This window comes from Alexandromys fortis, unplaced genomic scaffold, assembly GCF_014885135.2.
Source record: "Alexandromys fortis isolate MF-2015 unplaced genomic scaffold, M_Fortis_MF-2015_v1.1 scaffold_80, whole genome shotgun sequence".
NCBI lineage: Eukaryota > Metazoa > Chordata > Mammalia > Rodentia > Cricetidae > Alexandromys > Alexandromys fortis.
Genome location: NW_026068174.1, coordinates 4,019,888 through 4,045,851, shown reverse-complemented (window position 1 = coordinate 4,045,851; position 25,964 = coordinate 4,019,888). Strand labels below are relative to the sequence as shown.

Below are 25,964 nucleotides of genomic sequence, written 5' to 3'. Positions count from 1 at the left end.
AGTTTTGGAGGAACGCGCTTTTTGAAAACATCATAGTAACAGCAGAATGACAGTGTTTGTGGCGCGGTTTGTAACACACCCACAAACATTAGCTCACTTGAGGATTTCAACCACCTCCAAGAGTTGGGCGGGTCCAGGAATCTTGAAACCAACTCAGAGAGGTGGGTGCCAGTCTATTCTAGCTGTGTGTGTGCAGAGCCTCTTCCCTGAGACAGCGGCTGAGGGACTGTGGTGTGGGCAAGACTTCAAGCAGAGGTCCTTGTGTACCGGGGCCCAGGCTGTGCTGCTGTGGCAGTGACCTCAGATGCACTGCTCAACCCTTGGGAACTAGACCTCCCCCTTGGGTGAGAACCTGAGACCAGCATCAGCATGGCTGGAAAACAGCCCACAGTTTCCAAGGAAACCACAGGCCCTAGTAAGCTGCAGTGCCCTTGAGACCCTGACAGTGTCCTCTGTTGTGATTAGAACAGACTTGTGCAGGGACAACCAGAGCACGGGCAACCCAAGGCACTATCCTGCAATCCATCCAGAACTCTGTGGCCAGCACACTCCAGTCTCACAAGCACTGAGGCCAGACCTCTGGAGGGTTTTTGCCACAGGTCTCCAGCGGCCTTCTCTCGTATGAACAAACATCAATCCCTCGGATTGTGAAAAATTCAGATTGTTGCTGGGCGAGATGGTGCACACATTTAATCCCAGCAGTTGTGAGGAAGAGGCAAGAGGATCTCTGTGAGTCTGAGGCCAGCCTGGTCTACACAGCCAGTCCAGGCCAGCAGGGCTGTACAGGGAAATCCTGATGGTGAGACAGAGAGGCATGTGGGCAGGCTCTGGAAACATGGATTCTCAAGCTCCACAGAGGCCCCTGACTGACGGCATGATGCAGAGGCGAACGTGGAGGAAGCTTGGGGTTTCTGCCCACGACTGTGGCCCTATTTCTCTCCAACCCGGAGAAGGTAGCAGAGTGTTTTCCCTCAGCAGGATGAGAACAAGACCCAAGGAGGTGCAGGTGAGGGACCAGAAGGCCCAAGAAGTGTCTGATTAACTAAGTCAAGAGTTCAAGGTGGGTGTGAGTCTGTTTACCACAAGACAAGCAGGTAAGCCAGAGGCAAAGGGTGGCCAGAACAGACCCAACAATGCCCTGTGGAGCCCAGGTCAGCTCTGTACTTCCCCACAGCTGAACCTACCTGTGTGTCACTGAGAGCTCGATATCTCTGCGTACCAGCTGTGGGGATCCATGAGGGAGATCTGTGGGGGAAGGAAGCCAGGTCAGGTGAATGAGGAAGCTCTGTGGGGCTGGTTCAGAGGTCACAGGCTAGATGGGGCATGGCACTCTGTTGTACAACATGGAAATGCCTCACTGAACCAACATCCATCAAGGTGGGATGGGCCAGACCCAGCTAGGCAAGGAGAACAGGGATCACCTTTATGGGTCTCCATATGACGGTTTTGCTGGGGAGGCATCCGGAATGCAAAAGCAAGGGAAGTTCATATGCATGCCAGCCTCTTGCCCCCTTTCATGGGCATCTACCTTTGGGGCTCAATTTTGGCTAATTCTGGTTAAACAGGTGGAAACTTGACCTCAGCGGAGGGCACAGGGCTGGTCAGCCATGCAACTCTACCGCACCCTTCCAGCCAGCCACACTCCGGAGACAGGCCTTCCTGAGCTGGTGGAAGAGCAAGCGGAGGGTGTGGTTCTTCTGGGCCATCCCTTGCTCCTCTTTCTCTACCAGGGAGAACCACAGGCTTGGAGGGTCCCCTCTGCTTACCTTCTGCAGGTCCCCTGGGGGCTCCCTTTCCTGACAGGGGTTCCTCTAAGAGCAGGCATCCCAGTGTTTAAGGCAAGGCCGGCTTTGCAGGGGAACAGCTGCTGGATACTGTCTATCACCCATAGCCTATTCTCTGAACCCCATTCTCTGAGTCCCCCCAAAAGATTCAGAGACCCCTGACTCCTCAGTGCTGATCAGTAGACTATTGCCGGCTTTGTCCTTGATAGACAGGGCCCGGATTTTTATCCAACCTATCAAAGGTCTCCATAACCCAGAAAAATCAGGAGCACGGTGCTCAATGTCCTTTGAGTTAGCACCCCCCTCTCACACACAGGGTAGCTACTACCCCCTCTCCTGATGTTCGTTCACACAGCTGGTACTCACAACATACCGATTCATCCAAGGCCAGGCACCATCGATTCAAGAGCACAAGGAGGCGTGAGTCCTCCTTACACACCAAAGAACTGTGACCATAACAAAAGGTCCTTGGCCACCCACAGCCCTGTCACATCCCCAAGAGGCTGCTGCCCCTCGACTTCCTCCTAGGGTCACCCCACTCCAGTCAGTGGCCAAGGCCATCTAAACACACTACTCTGAGAGCTGCAAGCTGCCAGCTACAGAGAAACAATGGAAAGAGAGGGAACAGGCGTCATGTCAGCCACAAGGATGCAACCGTGTGTGTCAGGGAGCCCTGATCTGGACCTGGATGGAATCCTGGTCCTGAGAGCCCCACAGCCTCACTGCTGTGGTCCTGACACCACCACAGCCACTCGAGAATAATTAGTGATGGCCAGGACTATCCGAGGGTCAGAGGTGTGAGCTCCGGTAATAGCCATGGAGAGAGAAAAGCAGGTACCCTCCTCTTCTCCTTACCGGTGCCTTCCTGGGACCCTGCAGCAGCTCCCTCAAGGACTGTCACTGCCTGCCAAGGCCTGCCCTCCCTCCCTCCCTGGCCTCACCCAGCCACTGTTATCAGCTGCCTAGCAGGACAAGAAATCACCACTTCACTTAGGAAACCCCAGACACTGCTGCTTCTCTCTCAGAGCACCCAAGGCAGACCCAGGAGGTCGGGCTGACCCCTCTCAGTTTGTAAGTCTGTGAGGGCCTGAGCTGCTCCGGGAATGTCTGTCTCCTGGAGAGGGGAGTCCTGAGATCTTGGCAGGGCACTAGGTAGATGATGTCTCCTAGCCAGAACACAGTTTCCGAGGCAGCTCAGAAGAAAGGAGTAGGCACAGGGTGACTACCGTGATGGCAGGGTGGACACAGGCTTGGTACTGGGCTCATGTGCACTGAGCCAGACACTTTCAAAGTCTCCACTTCCCATGGGCTGCGCTAAGGCCAGGCTGTCATTTCACGGAGTGGTTGCCAGTACTTCTGCTACTGCACTACGGAACAGCCAGCCAATGGGCTAAGGTGGGGGCCAGAGAAATCCACCCTAGCCACGGACAGCGACTCGAACATGACTGCCGGTGGTAGAAGGGATGAAAATGAATTGTTCTTACCAAACCTGGAGAGACAAAAAGAACAAGGGGGGGGCGATGTCACCACACTGGCTCAACCTGTACCTGGAAAACTACCTGGTGATAGACTAGGTCAAGGGCTGGACAAGGGTCAGAGACCTGGCTCTGTGTAAGTCCTGCTAGCCACCCAACAAGGCACAGTTAACCCTTTTTTCACTGCTGAGGAAACAGTAGCTTCCTCGGTCACGTGACCCATGGGGGTTGGGTGCCAAAGGTCCAGGAAGAGGGGGGTGGGTTGGTGTGTTAGAGAGGCAGGGAACTGGGGAGCTGAGCAGGGACTCAGCCGTGCAGAGCCTAAAGGTGGATTCCAGGAAGGGTCAAGTAGGGACGTGCTCTGAGCAAGCCTGCCTTCTCGGCTGGAACTCCCAAAAAAGGCAGGGGGCTAGGGAAATGAGGACTTCCTGTTGCCCTGGGAGTTCACCAGGGAGCCTCTGTCAGGGCAGAATCCGTGGCAGGGTTTGAGGGGAATGGACTCAGAATCCTGAGGTCTGAAGGCAGTGGTCCTGGTTTGAGGATCTGCTCCCTGTGTGAACACGGGACAAAGCCACTGCTCTTCTCAGGATAAATGAGGAACAAGGCCACCGCGAGGTCCTCTGCAACGGACCATGCAGCAATTCTCCTATTTTCTACAGCTGCACCTGGTGACGTCGGGGCTTGGTTACACAGATGGATGGGGGGGGGCACAGAGGGATTTTTTCTAGGTTTCTGCTCCATGGTCAACAGTGCCAAGCATCTCAGCCACCTAGCGTCTGACATGTAATGGGCCCAAGATAGGCTGCATGTGAGCAGAAAGGCAAACGGGCCACCAAGGCCCTGGGAACCCTCTAGAAAAGGAGTCGTGTCACAGAAAAAAAGGGTAATAAGAAAAAGAACGCCCCCAAACCCAGCAAAACCCACAACTGTCTAAACACCCACCAGAAGGGTCACACCGACTAAGTTAAATGCTGGCATGCCACGAGGAGGTTTTTGGGTCAGGTTGCTTTGATTATTACAGATATTGGTAGTGGCGGTGAGGACACAGGGACACTTTTTATGGTGTACCTCTACAGAGGTACCACGAGCCACCACGCTCCTGCCTTTGGGCCATGCGTAAATGCTATTTAAAGAGTTGTTATATCGTGTTGTTAAGAAACAGGGATAAGAGAAAAACTGCAGGCACACACATTTTTCTCCCAGGTGTTTTTCATGTGTGCTGGAGATGGAAGTGTTCTATCACGAAAGCCCATCCCCAGCTCTTTCCCAATATTTTCAGTCCTTCAATGGTGGATCCTCAGATACAACCCATGAACACGGGGAAGGAACTCTATTTAATTGCCAGTACACAACATCTAGAATTCTGTTTGGTCTGTCGGTGACCAGTAATGTTCTACACAGGAGTTGTTTTGCCTAGCCTATGAGAATCAAGTCTTTGGCATTTTAAGCATTGGAGATATAGGGCTGCTTTGTTACTGTGGCTTAGTCTAGCCTATCCTGACGGATACATGGCACCATTTTATATATTTCTGTATGTACGGAAAGAGATCTGTTGGGATTCGGTCCAGCTGCAAAGGGATGGCCACCTATTTTTTTCTCCACACTTCTATGTGGCTTGACTTTTATCAGTTCTTGGTATGTACCTAAGAGGAAGTCAGAGGGCAAAGGTACCTCATTGGGGAGACTTCATCGATTCGGTTTCCAAGCTGGGATTCATGCGACTTGCTCCGCGTGAGTGTGGGGAAATTGGGTAGCAGCTGGAAGACCTTGCGGCTCGGCGGTGGGGGTGTCCTCGGCGGCTTGAGCTTGGTGTGCCGTCGGAGCTGGGGTGTGGTAGGGGGCGTGATGAAGCTGTGCAGGGCCCGGGGGGTCAGCCGGCCGCTGGTGTGCAAGGGAATACAGGTGTCCGACAGGCCCTCACTGAGGCCAGGAACTGGAGAGTCCGAGGCAGGCAGGGCTGACACTGAGATGGAACGCGGGCCCTGAGTGCTGGCACCCACTCTGCCCAGCGGGGAGAGCATGTCCACCGAAGGCCCTGAACTGCTTTCCCGCTGTGCATCTGCCGAACTCCGACCAGAGTCCTCTCTGTGCTCCCCTCCTGTGGGCCAAGGGGTCAGTCAGAAATACAAGGGACAAGGGTGCCATTACTATCAAAAGTACGGCACTTTGACTGAGGTGACAATGTTCCTCAGCGGCAGCAGGCTCTGCTCCCAGCTTCTGGCTTGTCAGGGGCTCTCGTGCACCCAAGAGCGCCTTCCATGGTACTCAATTGACACAAGGGGGGGATGCTGGGACACCCACTCCAGAGTGGGACATCAGAAAAGGAAGAGGTGACAGATCCTGTAGAAAGCTGAGGTACAGAGGAAGGGAAAACTTTGCTGTAGGCCAGTAGCTGGGTGGTGATGGGAGGGGGCACACACCTGTGATCCCACTATTCAGGGAGGTAAAGGTGGAAGGATCAAAAGTTCAAGGGCATTCTTGACTACATGGTAAGTTCAAAGTCAGTCTAGGCTACAGGAGACCCTGTTTCAAAAACCAAAAAGGAAAACAAGAAAAAAGTCTTCAAACATCAGCTGGGTGTGGCAGTGCATGCCCGTCAGAGACCCTGCTTACAGGATAAGACCTCGTCTCAAAAACAAAACAAAGCAGAACAAACATTAAACAAAAGCCAAGAATTCAGCCAGGCTTGGTGGCACACATCTGTACCACAGCACTCAGGGAGCTGACATCAGAGGATGGTGAGCTCACGGCCAACACAGACCACATAGGAAGAAAAGACCAGAGACCGAGAGGTGAAACAACGGCAACATTTCCCATCCTCCACAGCCTAACAGTGAAAAGTACACCTGACCTTTAGTGACCCCTGGAGTTCACTTTGCCTTCACACAATCCTACGGGGGGGGGGGGGTCAGAAGAGGAACTGAGGACCAGGATGTCTGAGCTCTCACCAGGTCCTGTTGGGTGCAAGCAAGATGCTCTGGCAGCTTGCGACCGTGGTGACCAGTGACGAAGTCATGTGCAACAATGGGAAGCTCAGGACCTATCTATCACAGGAATGCCGGAGAACTGTGAACGTTCGTGTCCTGGCACAGTGGACCTCAGACATATCTAGTACCACACACAGTCAGGTGCTGTCACTACTTAAGCCCTGCCCTTTGGGGGACAAAACACATCAGCTGGGCTTAGTGGTGCACTTGGGAGGCAGAAAGGTGGATCTCCGTGAGTCTGAGGCATGCCTGGTCTACAAAGGGATTCTAGGCCAGCCAGCACTACACAATAAGATCCTGCCTTAAAAATTTTAAATTATTTAAAATATATATATAATAGGGCTGGAGAGATGACTTAGCAGTTAAGAACACTGGCTGCTCTTCCAGTGGTCCTGAGTTCAATTCCTAGCAACCACATGGTTGCTTACACCATCTGCAATGAGATCTGGTGCCCTCTTCTGGCCTTCAGGCATACATGCAGACAGAACACTATTTTTAAAAAATAACATACATAACAAACAATTATTTTTTAAAAAATAATAAAGCCGGGTGCCTCCATTTTCAGCCTCAGGGGGATGGAGCTGAAGCAGGCTGCTCAGATCTTTTAAACCTTTAAATGAGGCCTGCTTCCATTCATTAGCTCCCTGCAGTGCCTTCTCTGGGTGGCGGTGGGAATGAACTGTTTCCAAGGGAAGACATAGAATGTCCGTGAATAATCCCTGGGGAGATTGTGGTAATGGCGGATTATGCACGGCCTGGGGCCTGGGCACACACCCGGAGAAGAAGCTGCAGATTTCTCATAACTATGCCGGGCTCAGGCTACACTGATATCAGAGGACCCTTGTGAGCAGAGAGCTGGAGCAGCCCACAAGAACAGGAGCAACAGGGGAACTGTTTAGCAGAGCGGGGCTGGAATGCAGGAAGCTAGCGGAGGGGTCGGAGCAACACAGATGCCTTCCAGTGTGTGTGGGAGGCCTGGCATACAGGGCCTGTCCTGAAAGCCAACTAGGATTCCTAACAATGGCTGAGGCTTCCTAGGTCAGACTGGCCAGAGCAACTGGGCTCCAAGGCCCTGGAGACTCTGAGAGGGCTCCCTCAGGGCCAAACTCTACCATACTACTTTCTCAATAGTCCCACCAAAGCTGCCTCAGAAACCCAGAAGCATCCCCCTCTCTACGTCCCAAGGCCCACTTCAGCAGAAGTCCCATCTCCCAGGGAGCTGGCCAGGCCTGGGCACGCGGGCAGTAACAGAGGCCTGGGGGAGGGAAGCAAGCCTTTCTTACCCAGGCCAGTCACCTTCCGAAGGCAGGTGAGAGCTTGCTGTAGCCGGCTACACTCCTCAGGGCTGGCCCCCCAGCGCCGCAGCATCTCCTTCGCCTTAGACTCGTCCATTTCCAGCAAGGCATCCAGTGTTAGCTCTTGGGGAATCTCCTGGGGGCACAGAAGGACAGGAAGAAAAGCTGGGGAGCAGTGAGGGAGTTTCAGCCCTCTGCTCTGCAGAACAGGCCTCCCAGCTGAGTGGCAGGAGCCAGCTGCTGGCTGAGCCCCTGACTAGAAGCCACCACTTGTCAGGGACACAAGCAGAACTCTCCGCCCTCAGTCTCCCAGAGACAGCAGCTGAAGAGGAGTGCCACCTTTGGGCTGGGGCGAAGGGGAGGAAGAAAGCACCAGAAAGGTCTGGATGGGGACTCGCCACCTCTCCCCCTCTCTCTTAACTCTTTGGTACAGAAAAGTTGGCGACTGTGACACCTTTGGTAGCCCTTCCCAACTTGATTGTGTCTGGATCATACAAGAGAGATCTCCGACAAAACTGCCTTGAACAAGTATAACACAATGAATAGAGCCCTGGCTAGAAACTGCAGAGGCGCTCACTGACTTGCATTCAAGTCAGTCAAGGTAGGTGGCTGACCAGCCATGGGCCTGCCTGCTAATCCCATCTGCTTGAGAGGCTGAAGCTGGAGGATCCTAAATTCAAAGCCTGCCTGGATTAGAAAGGGAAGTCAAGGTCAGTTAAGACAACTCGGCAAGACCGTGAAGGCTGAGGCTGTAGGTCAGTTGGCAGAGTGTTGTCTGCCACGCACAAAGCCCTGGGTTCTCACCCTGGCACTGCACGAACCAGACCTGGTAGCACGTGACTATAATTCTAGGTCTTTTTTGTTTTTTTTGGGGGGGAGGGGGGTCTCGAGACAGGGTTTCTCTGAAGTTTTGTAGCCTGCCCTGGAACTCGCTCTTGTAGACCAGGCTGGCCTCGAACTCACAGAGATCTGCCTGCCTCTGCCTCCTGAGTGCTGGGATTAAAGGTTTGTGCCACCACCGCCTGGCATATAATTCTAGCTCTTAGGAGGTAGGGGCAGAAGGATCACAAACTCAAGGTCATCCTTGCCTACATAGAAGTCTGCAACCAGCCTGGGTTACATAAGACTGTCTTAAAAGGGGGGTAGGGGTTGGGGAAGCAGGGCTGGGTGTGTAGATCAGTGGCAGATCGCTGGCTCACATTACATCTGGAGAATGAACCTCAAAGGGCTACACTGCTGGAGAAAACCCCTTGAGGGGCACCCCAAGATGGAGCGTGCCTTGTCTGTAAACTTGATGACACAAGTTCAATCTCCGGAACCCAGACAGGAGAGAACTGACTCCACAGTGATGTTTTCTGACCCTGTACATACACATGCAGTGTGTGCCTGTGCACGGACCGTACAAACATTAATACTATAATGAACTTTTTAAAAAAGCTATTATTGGGCCAGCAAGATGGTTCAGCAGGTACGAGTAACTTGAGGTCGAACAGGACATGAGTTTTCTTCTTCTTCTTCTTCTTCTTCTTCTTCTTCTTCTTCTTCTTCTTCTTCTTCTTCTTCTTCTTCTTCTTCTTCTTCTTCTTCTTTTTGTGTGTGTGTTTGTTTTTTATTTTTGTTTTTTTTTTTGTTGTTGTTGTTGTTTTGAGACAGGGTTTCTCTGTATAGCCCTGGCTGCCCTAAAATTCACTTTGTAGACCAGGCTGGCCTCAAACTCACAGAGATCCCTCTGCCTTCTGAATGTTGGGATCAAATGGTTCTTGGATCCCATGAGGTTGCAGGAGAGTGGTCATTCTACATGTATGCTGTGCTTTGCCCAAATCTGCAGACACACAGATCCACACAGACACGCATTCTCCTCGGGGGTGAAGGGAAAGTGGCTAGACAAGATTGTTGTCCTGTTTGGAGTGAAAGAGGGTCTCACTCTATAGACCAGGCTGGCTTTGAACTCCAAAGATCTACCTGCCACTGTTTCCCAAGTGCTGAGATTAATTACCACTATGCCTGGCTTTAGAAGGGTCTTTGGGTTTGTTTTATAAATATTAATTTTTATTTTCTGTGTGTTATGACTGCATGTATGTCTGTGTACTACTTGTGAGCAGTGCCCACAGAGGTAAGAAGAGGACACTGGATCTCCCAAAATTGGAGTTACAGACAACTGTGAGCTGCTGGGTGTTGAGAATTGAACCTGGGTCCTCCGGGAAAGCAGCCAGTGCTCTTAGCCAGTGAGCCATCTCTGCATCACCCTTAGGAGAGTTTAAAGATGCCCTGTGAGCTCTACCTCTTGGTGCCATTCCTGACTACACTATATGGCAGCACTCAAAAGCCCTCTGGTCAACCTGAAGAAATCAATTTAAGAACTCCTGTAGACGTTGGAGATGGAGGGTCACCTGAGAAGGAATTTGGGAGGCTTCTCCAGTAGCCTGTAGGTCGCTGATGCCCAACGAGAAATCAGAAACCCAGGCCTGAATGACATTCCCCAAATGCAATGCTTTGGCTAGGTAATTTGATGGAAATTAACGAAACAGCCTCAGAAGCAGGCTCAGAATCCAGGGCCTCTCACCTGGCCTTGTTCAGCGACATTAGTAGCTACCGCTGCCTCTGTCCCACCCAAAACCCCACCATCTGCCACAGAAAAGGTGACCAGGGACAGAAGCCACCGACCTTCCTCTCCCCTGCAAGATGATGCTGGTCCCTTGGGCTCGCTTAAATTCCAAAAGTATCATTTCACAAGCAGCTGTTTTTCTGCCTCAGACCATTCACTGCCCTAACTATGAGCAAGGGCCTCTCAAAACTGCCCACACCCCTCCCTCCTCTGCAGAATTTAGGATCGTGTGGCCACTGGGGACAATTGGATGGCATCTTTGCGTTTAAATACGTTCATGTGCTTTTTTTTTTTTTAATCCCATTTCACCTTTGCCAGTTCATTCCAAGGGCCTGTGAAAGGGCAGAGGGGAAATTTTCTTCTGTCCCTAAAGTCACCTAAAGAAACTGGATTCTGCTATCAACCTAAATATACTTGGAATAGATCCTTTCCCCCCAAAGCTTCCGGAAAAGAGGCTAGCTAGCCTGGCTGACATCTTATTTGGCTTTGTAAGAGCCTATGCAAGGAGGGTTGCAACACTGGCCTGGGGCTGGGCCATCATCCTCCTCCCCTTACAGAGCTGTGAACTTATGCACAGGTGGAGCCTGAAGCTGCTAAATGGGACCCAGCATTAGAAACTCATACAAAGCATGAACACTGAGTTAGACTTGATCTCAAAGCTGGACCTTTTCTCCCACCCACAGACTGACTCTCACTCTCTCTTCTCTCACTTTCCCTGAGGTGTATCGGAAGGGGGGAGCTGGGGGTTGAGTAAATAAGCAATTATTGTGAACTAAGGTACAAACAGGTGCTGGGAGCCCATAACCAGCTACACGACTGGACCGGCCACCTGCAACTTCATCATCTTTCTCGGCCTCCTTGATGCCTTGTAAGACTTTTCACATTTCCCGGAACTGGAATGGCCGCACATCCCACAGCGAAAGTGGAGAAAGCGGGAAGTGATTTTCAAGGGCTCTGAGGGCAACCTGTATGTATCTAGTTTCTGTATTTTCTTGGGACAGGGCTACATTGTACCTCATCTGGAACTCATTTTGTAGCTCAGGGTGGCCTCCCAGCCCCAGGTGACCTTCCAGCTTCAGATTCCCAAGAGCTGGGCTACAGGCCTGAACCACCACACCCAATTCAAATTTTATTTCAAAAGACTGAATTCACTGTCAGGGAATCTACAGCGCTGCGAATCAGACTCAAGTGTCAAACTGACCTGCTTAAGTCCTCCTCCCACAGCACCTGAGGCAGGTACATGTACCTCAGCAGTGGTTTCTCCACTTCCAGGACTCTGGCAAGACTCGCAACAGTGTTTACAACAATCCCCACCACAGTGAGAAAGAAACACACAATACCAAGAATATCGCCACCGCTGGTCAGACAAACTCTCGGCTGTCAGAAACCCTTCCAGCCTATCACAGGAAAACCCACAGGAAACCACTGGAGAGCAGCGTAGGGGGGTGGTGATTAAAAACGGGTTCCCACATGGGAGCTTTGCCCCCCTGCCTGCCAGCCTTCCTTTGTTTCCCCAGCAACTGTTCTTCAGCGCAGTGCAGCTTGGGCATCCTTCCCCTTCGTTCTGCCATGGAAAGAAGCCTGACCAAACTGTTGTGACAGGGACAGGTGACCTTTGCCTCCCCACAACTGCACTCAATCAACAGCTGGTGGGGGGGGGCGGGTACAGCACACACCTGTAATCCCGGTTCGGAACAGCATACAAGAGGATCTTAAATTGGAGGCCAGCCAAACCAAGAGACAACTACACAAAGCAACATTCTACCTTGGATGGTACATCCTCAGTTGGTCACCCACAGACACCCTTGCATGGCTACGCACCCACAGGCACGCCACTGTCAAGAATGCTGACTCAGCAGCTTCGGGGAAGATGAGAGACATGGTGGCCATGATGGAGTCAGGCACGGCAGCCCCAACCTCCAGCCTGACTAGAAAGCTAATAGGAAGGGCTTTTTATTTTTTCTTTCATTTTTACCCCCTTTCATCAACTATGCTCTTTCAATTTCTCAAACAAAATAATTATGTTATTACAACCTTCCATTTGCCAGTACGATATACCTACCACCTTGTGTGTGCTGTTTCTACTTGAGCCAACTCAAGAAGTCCATGCCGCTCAGTCCACAAATCAAGTTTGAAGAGATCACATGACTTACACGGCAGCCTGTCAGAAGCCAGAGCTCCTGTCACTGTCCCACACTGCCGACTGCTAACCTGGAACTCAGAAGCTCCCATCTCGGGCAGAGGGCTACTTCCAAACAGCCTATGTTCCAACAGAACCACCTAGTAACATGAAAGGTCCTTTGTTCTTTAGCCAAGCAAATTAACTTTCCTGGAAAGAGAAAATAATATGCTCAAATCCCTTTCTCTAATACATAAAAAATGTAAAAAGAAAAAAGGATTGCTTTATAGCTTCAAATTTAGCTATAAAGAAAAAATGTCTCACTGTACTGAAGCCTGCGGATCTGTGCCTCCCTGAACAAGGCAGAAGTGTGGCCTTTCCCTTGCCCCTACTCTTCAGGATTTGATTCAAATCAGTGCTAAAAAATGGGCGAGGTCAAAGTGGGGCAGCAGGGGTGCTGGAGAAGCCCCATTAGAACCCCCATCTGCTGGAGCCGTCCCCGCCCCTCCAGCATGGGCCACTCTGTTTCCACCTGGCTTCTAGGAGTGTGAACATACACCCTCACAGGGATGCAACCGGCCTGCCTGGCACTCCATCCACACCAGTCTGCTGCCATCATTCCTGAGTGACTGCTCTTTTCACCACTTACATCTCCTTGGCAAGAGGAGGCAGACAGGGAACTTGGGGAGACGCAGCCCCAGTCCCCAGGAGTTGCAGCAATGGAACTGTCTCTGTACTTATCTTTTTATGAGAAGATGTTTTCTGCCACAAAAGGGAAGGCTAACCAGAAACCCACTCACTGCTCTCAGTATTATTGGGATGGAGAAAGCCAGGAAAGGCGCCAGAACTTCCAGCATTAAAAAATAAAAAACAAAACAAAACAAACAAAAAAAAACTGGTCTAGGCTTGGTATGCTATGCCTATTATCCAAAATTTGGGAGGCTAAGGCATGGGGGACAGCAGTTCAAGTCAGATGTGGCTACAGAATAAGTCTGAGGCTGCATGGGCTGCCTAAGACCCTGTTTTTTTGTTTGTTTGGTTTGATTAATTAATTTACTTTTATTTTATGTTCATTGGTGTTGCGTTCCCTGGAACTGAAATCACAGAGAGTTGTGAGCCACCATGTGGGTACCAGGAATTGAACCCGGGTCCTCTGGAAGAGTAGTCTGTTCTCTGAACCACTGAGCCATCTCTCCAGCCCTCTTTTGTTTGTTCTTAAACAGTAATGGCAATCTGAGTTATCTTTGAATGGTTGTTTTTATTTGGTGGCAACCAATCCAGATGCGTTGGTGGACACGGAGCCTGGGGCCTGAGGATGGAGGCTGTGGAAGAATGTGATCCTTCCCAGGGGGGATCTGACCACTAAAACCTTCCTTCTGCTGGACATGCGAGAAACCCTGTCTTGAAAAACCTAAAAAAAAAAAAAAAAAAAAAAGGAAGAAGAGAAGAAGTTCCATGAGGCAGGCATGAGAGAGGAAAGATAAGTACTCGGGCCTGTCCAACCTCTTCAGTGAGATGAGCGCACCGCCTGGGAGTGGTCCTGGCATCACACCTCAACCCAAACAACTCAAAGCCTCCAGACCTCGCACACAGATGTGTTTCTCCCACCCACCGAGACAGGCACAGCACGGGAGTGTGCGTAAGGAAACCAGGTCAGTCATTCCATGTGTGCTAGAGAACCAGAAACAGGTTAGGGGTCACCATATGAGCCACTGGGAAACCCTCGCTGGCTGGAGAGGCCCCCTGGTTGCCCACCTACCTGTAGGTCATCTAAAAGCTAAGAACAACGCCTGCCCCGCTCTGTCATGCCCTGGAGATCTAGAGAAGGGAGGGGGGCTGTCAAGCCGCACTGGTTCTGAAACTGCTGCTCACTCCAGCTGCTGGGCCAGAATCAAATGTGTTAACTAGAAGCTGAGAGAAGCCATATGCCCAGCCATGGACCGACATGCCTTGGGGTTCATATGGAGCATGAGCAGGGCACCAGGAACACGGCCTCCTCGGCTCCGCCATTTTCCCTCAAACCATGACTTACGTTTTCCAGTGAGTGACATTAAGTTATCCTTTCTGGCAATAATGAGGAAGCAGGGCCAGTTGCAAACTGAGGTCACCCCAGCCCGTGACAATTAAGCCACACTGTTAACAGGAGCCTGCTCCTCTCTGTTCTCTGTAGCCGAAGGCAGGGGAGGGTTTGGCCAAATATGCCCCCGCCTCCGCCTCCGCCCCCAGTCTCCAGCAGCTGGCAGTGGCTGGGGTCACAGGTCACACTGAGTATCAGATGGTATCCTGGGACTTACCAGCAGCCACGGGACAGCCTGAGTCTATACTTAGAAACCGGGTCGGCTGCCACAGGGAGCCATCCGCACACATGTGGTCCAGGGAGAGGACAGTGGTTAGGCCAGAGGCCATTTTGCCTGGCATGGGCCACATACACACAAATACTCTGTAACTCCAGCCAGATCTGAGGAGGCAGTCGGAGTGAGGGCCTTGTTAGGGTGAGCTCTTAGCAGTGGGGATAAAAGCAGTTGCAAGGAGCGCCCAGGAGGCCTCTTCCCACCCACCCGTTTCAGCTCCTCAGCAACGCATGCCAGTTCCTTCCCTGGTACTTTCCACCACTGCCTGGTACAGCTCTGACTCTGAACTGCACCGGTGCCACTGTCCAGCATCAGTGCTACCTACCTGTCTCAGAGCAATGACCCAGCCCCACTTCCTCACATGGGCAGAGAAAAGCTCCTCCCACTCTGCCCTGGCTCTCTAATGCACCCCAATATCAACATGTAAATGAGTAGGTGTGGCCATGTTCAAATGACACCCAGGGACACTCAAACTTGAATTTTCTATCACTTTCATCTGTCACAAAATATTTTTGTGCCCCCCCCCCCACCAGTTAAAAGAAAAATATTCTTCATTCTTTAAACAATGGTGGGCTACATTTGGCTTGTGGAGTGGGTTTACTCAGCCACTCCATAATTACTTGCCAGCTATGTCAGGCTTCATCTTCCAGAGTCCCTGGGCCTCATCGTCCCTCCCTTCCTGCTTCCCCTTGCACTAGCATCCCTGGTCCCACCCCAGCACAACATCAGTAGGAAGGGGTCATCCAGGCAAGGCTTCAGGCCAGGCCCACACCTGTCACTCAAAACCCAGCCTGTGCTCATCAGCACCCACGTCATCGGCACCAGTTTCCAGAAACACCTGCTTCGCTGCCAGCTGAAAACAGCCAGACATGGCCAATGGCAGAAGAACACGCGTACCCAAGCTGGCGGCGGCGGGGGTGGGGGGTGGGGGGTGGGGGGGGAGACACGGACGGGACTAGTGTTTCCCTGACTCCAAACCCTCCCTCAATAAAGACAGGGCTCCTAGCTTAGGCTACAGTGAGAGAGCCTGTCTCAATAAATAAACACACTATCCACAAAGAGCCCACAGTAAAGCTCAAGTCAAAACCGTAATAGTCTGGTCAAGACTCTGGGTTCAGCTTCCCACACAGAACAAAACAGAAGACAATACGGCAGCTGGAAGGTCCTTTCCAGAACAGAGGCCAGGCTGCAGGCGGCAGAGCAGTTCAGGCACTCATTGCAATGCATTAGATCAGGGTTCAGTTCCAGGTCCTCTGTCTGGTAGCTCAGAGCCATACCTGTAACTCCAGCTCCAGGGGGCGCTGATAACTCTGGCCTCTGTAGACACCTGCATTCGTGTGTGTGTGTGTGTGTGTGTGTGTGTGTACTTGTGCATCTGTGTGCATGTGCACACACGACATGTACACAGGCTTAAAATTAATAAAAATAAATCTTAAAAAAATTAAAGACCACTTGAAAGGAAGTCTTGGGGTTAGAGTGGACAGTCTGACCACAGTCAAAGAGCTACAGAAACCCTTGAGTACAGAAACCCTTTGCTTCAGGGGGAACTGGCAAATGAGAAACTCCCACCCTGTGCCACACAGGGCCAGGCTCAGAGGCCCTTATCTGACCCTGCCCTGCTCTAGGGGACAGCTCCCCAGATCTTCAGGCTTCCCTGGCCTCCTTTGTAGATGAAGCAGGCATGAGGAGGCACCAGTGGGTGACAGCTGGGTGACAAATGACCATAGGATACGCCATCACACCTAGCCACTTCTTGAAGCAAATGAGGAGCTGTGACAACAGGCCTAACCTGGGACTGCCCCAGTAGTTCAGGGTGCCATAAAGGGCTAGAGCTAGTCTGAGACATTTCCTATGGACAACCCAGTCCTCCTAAGGGACAGCCAACTCCTTGAGAGAGCACAAGGACATGGCCATGCCTCCAGCCATCTTTACTGTTTGTTGTCCCTGAGATCTTCCCTACCCAAGTTCCTTCCCACATCTCCTCTGTACCAAGGACTACACCCAGAATTTTGCATTCGCTAAGCAAGCGCTTTACCAGTGACTTCTAGCCCCAGTCCCAACTCTCCCACTCTCCCTACCTACATCTGCCTCCTCCGGGGTTGCAGGACGAGAACTCTGAGTACAGGTGGCGAATCCTGCCACACCATCATGCACCCAGTGTGCCAAGTGTATCACAGCTGCATGCCTGACCCCCAGCTTCAGTCCTGCAGGGCCAGGAGCCTGATCCCAGAATCCCTCTAGCAGAGCGCCACATCAGGGGCCATCACAGGAGGTTTGTCTTCTGGGTAGTTTGTCTGTCTCAGCAGGGAAAGAAGTAGGCTGGCGGCAGGAGCCCAGGGCTGGAGACCTGAGAAGCAGACTCTGTCACAGACAAGGGATGCATTGTTTCAGAGCTCCCCAAAGGGTGCCCAAACAGGAGGCACTGGAGAACTCTCATGAGACCATGGGGTAGGCGCAGTTTTCTCTGTCTTTTTTCCAGGGCCACTGAATACTAACAGCTTCACAGCAACACTGAGCCCCAAAGCTAAGGAAGCCCAACAAAGCTTCTCAGACGATGGCTAGGACCTGAGCCAGGGGGCTATCACCATAGCTACCTGGTTCAGAGGACATGAAAGGAGCTGATGGATACCCAAGAAAATGAGGAGAAACCCATCCCCTGCCAAAGTCAGAGACAGACTTCAAAGGGACTTTAAATAATCTAGCCCAATAGCAAATTTACAGAGGGAAAAAAACACAGGACCTAGGGAGGAGGAAGCCTGCTCCTGTCACCCAAACAACAGCACTGGGACAGGGCCCTAGCTAACAGAACCCCACAGAAACCAATACCAGACTAGGTTGGGCCTCAGGAAGGTCCCCGGCTTCTATGGCAGTTCATGCATTACCTGGGGACTGCAAGAGAATGAAGAAAATAGAGATGGACACAGACAGGAAAACTGGGGTTGGTGGCCCTGGCCCTTGGATGGAGGAACTGCAGCACCCTGGAAGATCACTGTGATTATTACATAGAGCTGGACAGGGAGGAGTGTCACTGCACAGAGCTGGACAGGGAGGACTGTCACTGCACAGAGCTGGACAGGGAGGACTGTCACTGCACAGAGCTGGACAGGGAGGACTGTCACTGCACACAGCTGGACAGGGAGGAGTGTCACTGCACACAGCTGGACAGGGAGGACTGTCACTGCACACAGCTGGACAGGGAGGACTGTCACTGTACACAGCTGGACAGGGAGGACTGTCACTGCATAGAGCTGGACAGGGAGGACTGTCACTGCATAGAGCTGGACAGGGAGGACTGTCACTGTACACAGCCGGACAGGGAGGACTGTCACTGCATAGAGCTGGACAGGGAGGCGGGGCTGTTACATCAGATAAACAAGGAGGCAGGGCTTACGGTGCGCAGTCTGATCAAGGTGACAACAGGTCTAGCTAATCTTGGCTGGAGTGGAGTCTGCTGGGGAGCAGACTTAAGGCAGTATTCATGGGGGAGAAGGTATGGTAGACATTTTCTGTACACGCTGTTAACACCCACAAGGAAGGGTTTGCTATTTTCCTTTGAACCTCACCCCGTGGGGAAGGCTTTCCCATCTTCCTAGAACCCCCGAGTTTCTGGGATCCTTGAATGGCTGTGCCCATATCAATAGCACACATTCACTCAGCACCTCACCCCATCAGGGCATCCTCTGCTCCCGGCAAGCCCAAGCCCTCCCTACCCAGGTGTCAAGGCCCTGGTCCTTCCAGATCTTCTGAGCTGGTGGAACACAGACGCTGAGGGGAAGTCCCTGGCCCTCTGCCACGAGCCTCACCTCCAAAGACAACTGCCAAAGCAGAGCCAAACCACACGGTGGACTCGTGAGATGACAGCCTGGGATGTCGTTCCAGGTCCTACCAAGTTCCTAACACGGATGATGGCAGGAGAGAACAGATCTAGCCCACCCAATCCACCCCACTTTGGTGACACTTTTCATTATGGAAATCTCAAAGCGTCAGCTATACCCGGCACCTGGCTTCTGCGACAAGGCCCAGGACCCACTGATTCCTGCTCAGTTTCTCAGCACGCTTCCCCTTTTCCGACCAGTTCCACCATAAAATAACAGTGATGGGCGCAGCCACCACTCAATAAGTGGCCCAGGCATAAATACTTGCTAGCTATGGAAACTGGTACTCCATATGATTTAGTTAATCATCTTGGGCCACAGCAAGTAGGTGCTGGCCTTGGCCCCATTTCTCTCCGGTCAACACTGCTATTCTCTGTGGTTCGGCTTCCCTGTCCTGACGACCAGAAGCTTCGGGAACAGGCTCAATCCCTCACAGCAATCACAGGTCAGCTCCTGTGGACATAGCAGGCTCAAAGCACAAAGGCAGCCAGCCCCTTCATTATAAAGATGGGGACAATGAGCTTCCAAGATTCAGATGGCTCTAGCAATTCTCTGCGACAAGAAAGCGAGGAAATATGAAATGACAGTCACCTCCCGTAAAGTGCACACTCCTCTGATATGTTCTATAGCCAGTTGGCAAAAAGAGGACTCAGAGTCCAGCCAAAGGGACCCGTTCTGAGGACCCATGAAAAGGCGCTACACTGCCTACCTCACAGCTCCCATCTGGCGCAGACTGGCTTGAGCCTCGGGCTCCTCTCGGCAAGGTGGGTGGTGGGGCTTCTGGGTCCCTTGAAGCCTTTGTCATTACCCAGCTCCACAGACAATGCATGGTGAGGGGGCCCGAGGACGGCAGCCCTGGCCCCAGGCGCACTGTCCCATGGAAGAACAAGACAGAGAGAGGGGTTTCTGTTTTCATTCCTAGCGAACAGTCACTGTGGCCAAAAATAGTTTGTGCCTGGGAGCTGGGGAGTCAGCACATACTTCCCAGAGCAGGTGCTGGGCCGCCTCATGGCAGGGGTGGGGACCCAGGCTGCCAGGACCCAGTTTTCCCTGCCTCACTGCCTTCAAAAGGCTAGAACTGAGTCAGGAGGGAGCACTGTTATCTCTCACCTCCCATGAGTCACCGGGGGCTCCCCACCTCCACGTGAACCACAGCTACCCTCCAGACCCCATCTGGGGCACACAAGCGCCTTAAGAGTTACAGCACACCCTGGACAGCAGACAAGATAGCAGCGCAGTAGCAAGGGCAGCTGTCACACTGCTGGAAGTGACCCCAGGACCAGTGACCCCTCCTCTCTCAGAATAAGAACATAACGAGAAGGAAGTCAGGGTGGACAGCCAGTGTCTGGGGGCAATTTCATTTTCTTTTTGAAGTTTTTCTGTACTTTCTAGTTTTCGTACAATGAGCACTTACAGTTAGATTTGGGGAATGTTTCTTTAAAGCAATTAAGTAACTGTTTTTAAAATAAATAAAATTAAGGGTACTGGGGAGATGGATTAGTTGGTGAAGTGCTTGCCACACAGGCAAAGACGCAAGTTCAGATCCTTAGGGCAAGTAAAGGAAGCCGGGCGAAGTGGCCCATATCTGTAACCTCAAGGTTGGGGAGGTGGAGACTAGAAGAAGATTCCCCCAGGCTTGGTGGCCAGCCAGTCAGTGAGTTCCAAGCTCAGAGAGACCCTGTCTCCAAAAACAATGCAACAAGCAATCGAGGAAGGTACTGATGCTGACTTCTGGCCTCCACATACGCATGCGTGCACGCACAGACGAACACATGCACACGCTATAAACACTCTCAATAACTTAAAGACAGCCGGGCGGTGGTGGCGCACGCCTTTAATCCCAGCACTCGAGAGGCAGAGACAGGCAGATCTCTGTGAGTTCGAGGCCAGCCTGGTCTACAAGAGCTAGTTCCAGAACAGGAACCAAAAGCTACGGAGAAATCCTGTCTCGAAAAATCCAAAGATAGATAGATAGATAGATAAATAAATAAATAAATAAATAAATAAATAAAATAACTTAAAGACCGCAGGCATTAGAGAGGGAAAGATGCAACAAGGGCCTGTCCATAAGAACTGAGAGAGAAAAATAACAAAAAAGAGAAAGAGTTTTGAGTCCCAGTTTTGCAGCCAGACTTCCTGAAGGCTGCCACTTCCCAGCTATGTGACCATGAGTAGGTGACATGTCATTTAGTTTTTCTTCCTTTGCTGCACCCTGAGCATTACAGCAAGCTTTCCTGAAGATGACTGGGAGGACCAGATGTTACATCTAGGTACAGCTCACATGAGGCCCAAATACAAGGTGAGTCCTTGATAAATAATTACAACCTAAATTCACGCGTGCACTATACAACCTTAAAAGAAAGGAGCATAAGCTGGGTGGTGGCGCACGCCTTTAAACCCAGCACATGGGAGGCAGAGGCAAGTGGATCTCTGTGATTTCGAGGCCAGCCTAGTCTATAAGAGCTAGTTCCAGGACAGGCTCCAAAGCTACAGAGAAACCTGTCTTGAAAAAACAAACAAACAAACATAGAGATCTGCCCAGAAGGTAGCTGCCATATTTGCTGCGTTTGTCCGGGAAGCAGTAAGAGCATGAGGCCGACCATTAGTAGACAGAACTATGATCCCTCCCTAGGCTTTGCCCACTTTGAACATGAGCGGGCACTGAAGAGCAGGGAAGATCTAACCTGGGCACTGTAGTGGAAACCTATAACCCCAGTACTTGGGGTGTGGAAGCATGAACCACACGGGCAGAAGGGACAAATATAAAGGGACCTGTGGCTGCAACAGGAAATAGCCTGCCGTGTTCCAATGCCTGGGCAGAGGGAGAAGGGGCAGGAGTTGTGGAAGGAGGCATATACTGAGTACTTCAGGATCTGGAAGGGGTTGGTGACAAGGCTGGATTTCATGCTGAGTGTGACCGGGTATCAGTGAAGGATTGATCTCAGAAGCCAGATTTCTGGATATGCAAAGCAGAACCGGGCGGAGGCTCGCGAAAAACGAAGTGAAGGGAGGGGAAAGTGGACACGGGAGTGACGGAGGTGTGCTGCCAGTGGAAGGGACACAGACGGATCCGGGACACACATGGAAACAGCCAGAGGGAGCTGGAAACTGAGAGTGGGGCTGAGGAGGCAGAAAGTACCAGACATGACTCCACGCTTCTCGCTAGAACAACTAGCAGACAAGAAAAGAGGCGCAGAGAAGTTAAGGGACTTGTCTAAGCACACGGCAGGCAGACCGCAACCAGGATTCTCTCTGCCTCCCCGGGCAGGCCTTGGTTCATCTATCTAGAGGTCATACTCTCAACAGTCTTCCTTTCCAAGCCTCCTGCCTGCTCAAAGCAGGCAAAGCTTTAGGGAGCAAGGGACCCTAGAACTTACCTGCTGCGAGTTGTTAAAAGGAAGAGTGACAGACTAAGGACAGATGGCTCAGTGGTTAGGAGTGTTTGTACAAGGATGAGGACCTGAGTTCAAATCCCCAGAATCCACATAAAAAACTCAGTGTGGCTACATGCATACCATGTGCCCTAGTACTGTGGGGGCAGAGACAGGTAATCGTTAGGGGTTGCAGGCTACTAGCCCAGTTCCTGGGTCTCTAAGGAATAAGGTGGAGAGTGACAGAGAAGGACACCCAACATCCTCCTCAGCCTCCGCATGTGCACACACCTGCACGCACACATGTTCACACTCTACACGTTTCGTTTTATGGTAACTGAAGCAGGGCAGCATTGGTACAGACATTTCCCTATGCAATCTGGGTCATCAGATCTCTTTTAGAGCAATCCCGTCTTCACGGTGGCCCTCCCAGGGGAAGAAGAAGCACACATACAAGCTAGCAGTGTCCAGCAGGGGCTCAGTAGACACCACTCCCAAACCACGGGCCACAGGCACGAGCTGTTGTTCAAGTCCAGCCTGGAGACTGAAGACACAAGAGCTAGAAATAGCTGTTATGATGACTGGTGAATCAAGGCCTCCCCAGAGACTGCTGTGCGCCACCTTCACTGGTTCAGATGACAGAGCTCCTATGACATCTCAGCCCAAGGGGCAGAAGAGCTATGGATGATATGTGAACTCGAGCATTCAGAAAGCATACCAGTGTGCAGACACTGGGGACAGAGCCGGGACTGAAGCAGCCAGATCTCTGTCCTCATGGCACATCCAGTCTGGTCACTTTGGGCTGTTCGCAATAACCTGCAACTCCAGAGAGCTAGGAGATGGACTTGGAGTCCAAAGCACCACACAACGCTCTCACCTGTGACTCTTTACAGACTGTCAGAGCCCAGTGGCACCCCTGCCCTAGAAGCTTAAAAGATACTTGGTCCAGGATCAGAAAAAAAAAAAAAATACATTATTCTATCAACCGGAAAATGGCATATACCTAGAATGGGACCCAGTGTACAAACAGGCTAAACGCATACTCATAACTATGGCTAAACACACACTCACAACCGTGGCTAAACACACACTCACAACCTTGGCTAAACACACACTCACAACCATGGCTAAACACACACTCACAACCATGGCTAAACACACACAACCATGTTTAAACACATGCTCACAACCATGGCTAAACACACACAACCATGTTTAAACACACGCTCACAACCATGTTTAAACACATGCTCACAACCATGTTTAAACACACGCTCACACCATGATTAAACACACGCTCACAACCATGTTCAAACACACGCTCACAACCATGTTTAAACACACGCTCACAACCATGTTTAAACACAAGCTCACAACCATGTTCAAACACACGCTCACAACCATGTTCAAACACACGCTCACTGAGAGTGAACTAACTAGTGAAAGAGTGTCGTGCACGCCTCCACCTGGGACCTGGGGCCCTCAGTCACTCCCGCTGCACCTGGGCTATTTGTAACCAGTGTATACCTAGCCTCAGGGCACGCTATCTTATTCCTCATTGAATCCCGGAGATAATTCATGTGGGTACCTAGCAAAGAATGGATGGCTGATGACGTGAAGAAGAGAAGGGAGAAGGTGGGGAGAGAAGAGAGAGCAAAGGAAGGGAGGAATGAGAGGGAAAGGCAGCCAACTCTGTCACACCACCACAGGCAGGAACACTGAACTGGTGCCTGGGGTGGGGTGGAGCCCGTGGCTTTGGTTCACAACAGTTTAAATACTGACCTTGCCATCAGCTAAGTCAGTGCACAGTTCTGACAAGTCACTGGATTTCTCTGAGCTTCGGTTTGCTAAGCCAGAAATGAGGGCCCTTTCCCCTCCCCAGGCATAAACATCACACAGGATTGTTGTTATGCCCATGTTCTTATTAAGCTTATCATGGCTGGCTGAGTCCTCCATTTGTGACAGGCATTCATGGTTGTGCATGTGTCACACACACACGCTCACTCCCCTACACAACACTAGCCTGTCGTTTGTATCTTCCTTGCCACACACCAACTTCAGCTCTTCTCTAGTCGGATGTGACAGACAGAAGCATGCTGGCCCACCACTGGCCTCTGCTGGTCCATCCTAAGCAGGGAGAACTCTGGTCCAGCATTAAGAAGCTGTTCCTGAGATCCAACATCCATACTGAGAATTGCCATCCAACACCGCAATCTCACTTCCTCTGGCGCAGGGGGCCTGCTTCCTGGGAAGGTTCCCAGTTGCTAGGGCCAGGCCTCTCTGGTGGGTAAGCAGGGCTGACGGGAAAGAGGCTGGGAAAAGAGCCACAGGACTCATTCTGTTGATCTATACCTCAGGGGCCAAATGCCAATGTGCTTTTTCTCTTTTTCGGTTGGTTTGCTTCTTTAGAGAACCCTCCTATCTCTGGAGCCACACACAGTCACAGCCACTCCCAGCCTGTGGGAGGCCAGGACGGTGGCAGTGGTCAGGTGCTCGTCCCAGAGGAGACCTATGCTGATCTGGAGTTGGGAGGACAGAAGAAAGGGAGAAGAGAATCCTGCCTATCCGGCCTACAATACAGAGCCCTTTACCAGACCCATGGGCTCAGAAGTGCCCCTTGTAAGAGCTTACGTAGGAACAGACATATAGCAGCAAGGCTCTGTGTAAGACCCCACGTTCTAGGCAGCATCCGCCTCTGCCTGTTAAAACTGGTCCCAGCCGGCCCTTCCCACTTCCTTTAACAACTTCCAACAGGGAAATTGCTGAGAGGAAAAAATGGCTTCCGGCCAGCGGGCTCTGAAATCATTTCCCCAGTGGCAGCCAGAAACCAAAGCTGTGATGTTTAGATTTAACCTGTGGGGCAGGGGTGGCTGGAAATGGTTAGTGTGGGAGCCAGCGGGAGGGGTCTCACCTCTGAACTCCTTCCCATCCCCTGCACCTTTACTCTCCAGGCGTGCCCCCCCCCCCAGCAGGTTGCTGCCTTTCTCGCTTGCTTCTCTCTAGCAAGCCCATGGTGAATGAACTCTGCCTGCTACTCAGTGGGAGTTTTATTTTCCTTAAAACAACTCCAATATTCACCCTTCCCCACTTGCTTTCTCACATGCTTCAATTATCCCCACCCCAGACAAACCCACGCTCTGTGCTCCACAGGCGCAGAGTTCCTGAACTGGCCAGGTTTCCTCAGCAGCCTCCTCCCAGACCTCTCTCTCCAGTGTATCCTATGATCACAGTTCTGGCTTTCCTAGCCACAGGGGCCCCACAGACACTCCTCCCTTGTCTGGGTGTTCTTCCTGCCCTAGTTAGGGGCTGGTATGGTCTGATGTCTTCTCCAGAGTATCTTTCCCTGACTGTCTGGGAGGAGTCTGTCTGTTGGCCTCACACATGCCACGCTGGCTTCTATCAGAGCACCTCAGGTCAGTTCTCAATTTGTGTTTTACCCTAGCCACAGGGCAGAGAGAGTTTCAGAGCACCAAGCTCTTGGCAGTGGTGCTCTTAGGCAGAGTCGGGACCCACACAGCTCAGGTGCAGAAGCAACACAATATCCACATAATTTAAAACTTATGTTGATACAGAACCATGCAGAGTTCAAGTTGCCAGTGTGTCTAATACATCATTTCCTGAGTTTACCACACTGGGGGGGGGGGCGGTAGAACATTTCCACCATTGAGGTCCTACTAGGCAAAGAGTCTGCCCAGGGTCTGAACTGGGAATCCACAGGTGTGGGGAGAGAAGAGGAATCCAAGAAGAGCCACAGTAGGCTCTGAGCTGTGGAGGGCTGGGATTCACTCAGGCGACCCAAGCTAGAGTCATCTGAGAGGAGGGAGCCTCAGCTGAGAAAATGCTTCTATAAGACTGGGCTGTAGGCAGGACTGTAGGGCATTTTCTAAACCAGTGATTGATGTGGGAGAGTCCAGCTCACTGTGGGCAGTTAGTCCTGGGCACGAATAGGAAAGCAGGCTGAGCAAGTCACGGGGAACAAGTCAGAAGCAGCATCCTCCACGGCCTCTGCACCAGCTCTTTCAGGTTCCCTCCCTGACTTCTAGTGATGAACAGTGGTGTGGAAGTGTAGGCTAAATAAATCCTTTCCTCTCCAAGTTGCTTT

The 25,964-nt window shown here is 51.6% G+C and overlaps 1 protein-coding gene across 3 annotated transcripts in view; it reads right to left on the bottom strand.

Moving 5' to 3' along the window:
- The window catches only part of Ksr1 (kinase suppressor of ras 1), a 131,106-nt gene that overhangs the window by 24,847 nt on the left and 80,295 nt on the right, over nucleotides 1–25,964 (bottom strand). For all 3 annotated transcript variants that reach the window (XM_050128648.1, XM_050128647.1, XM_050128649.1), the window contains exons 3-6: nucleotides 7,530–7,677; nucleotides 4,931–5,357; nucleotides 3,269–3,273; nucleotides 1,185–1,245 (exon numbers count right to left, since the gene is read on the bottom strand). In XM_050128648.1, the coding sequence (XP_049984605.1) occupies nucleotides 1,185–1,245; nucleotides 3,269–3,273; nucleotides 4,931–5,357; nucleotides 7,530–7,677 (641 nt within the window). The remainder of the gene's footprint in view (nucleotides 1–1,184; nucleotides 1,246–3,268; nucleotides 3,274–4,930; nucleotides 5,358–7,529; nucleotides 7,678–25,964) is intronic.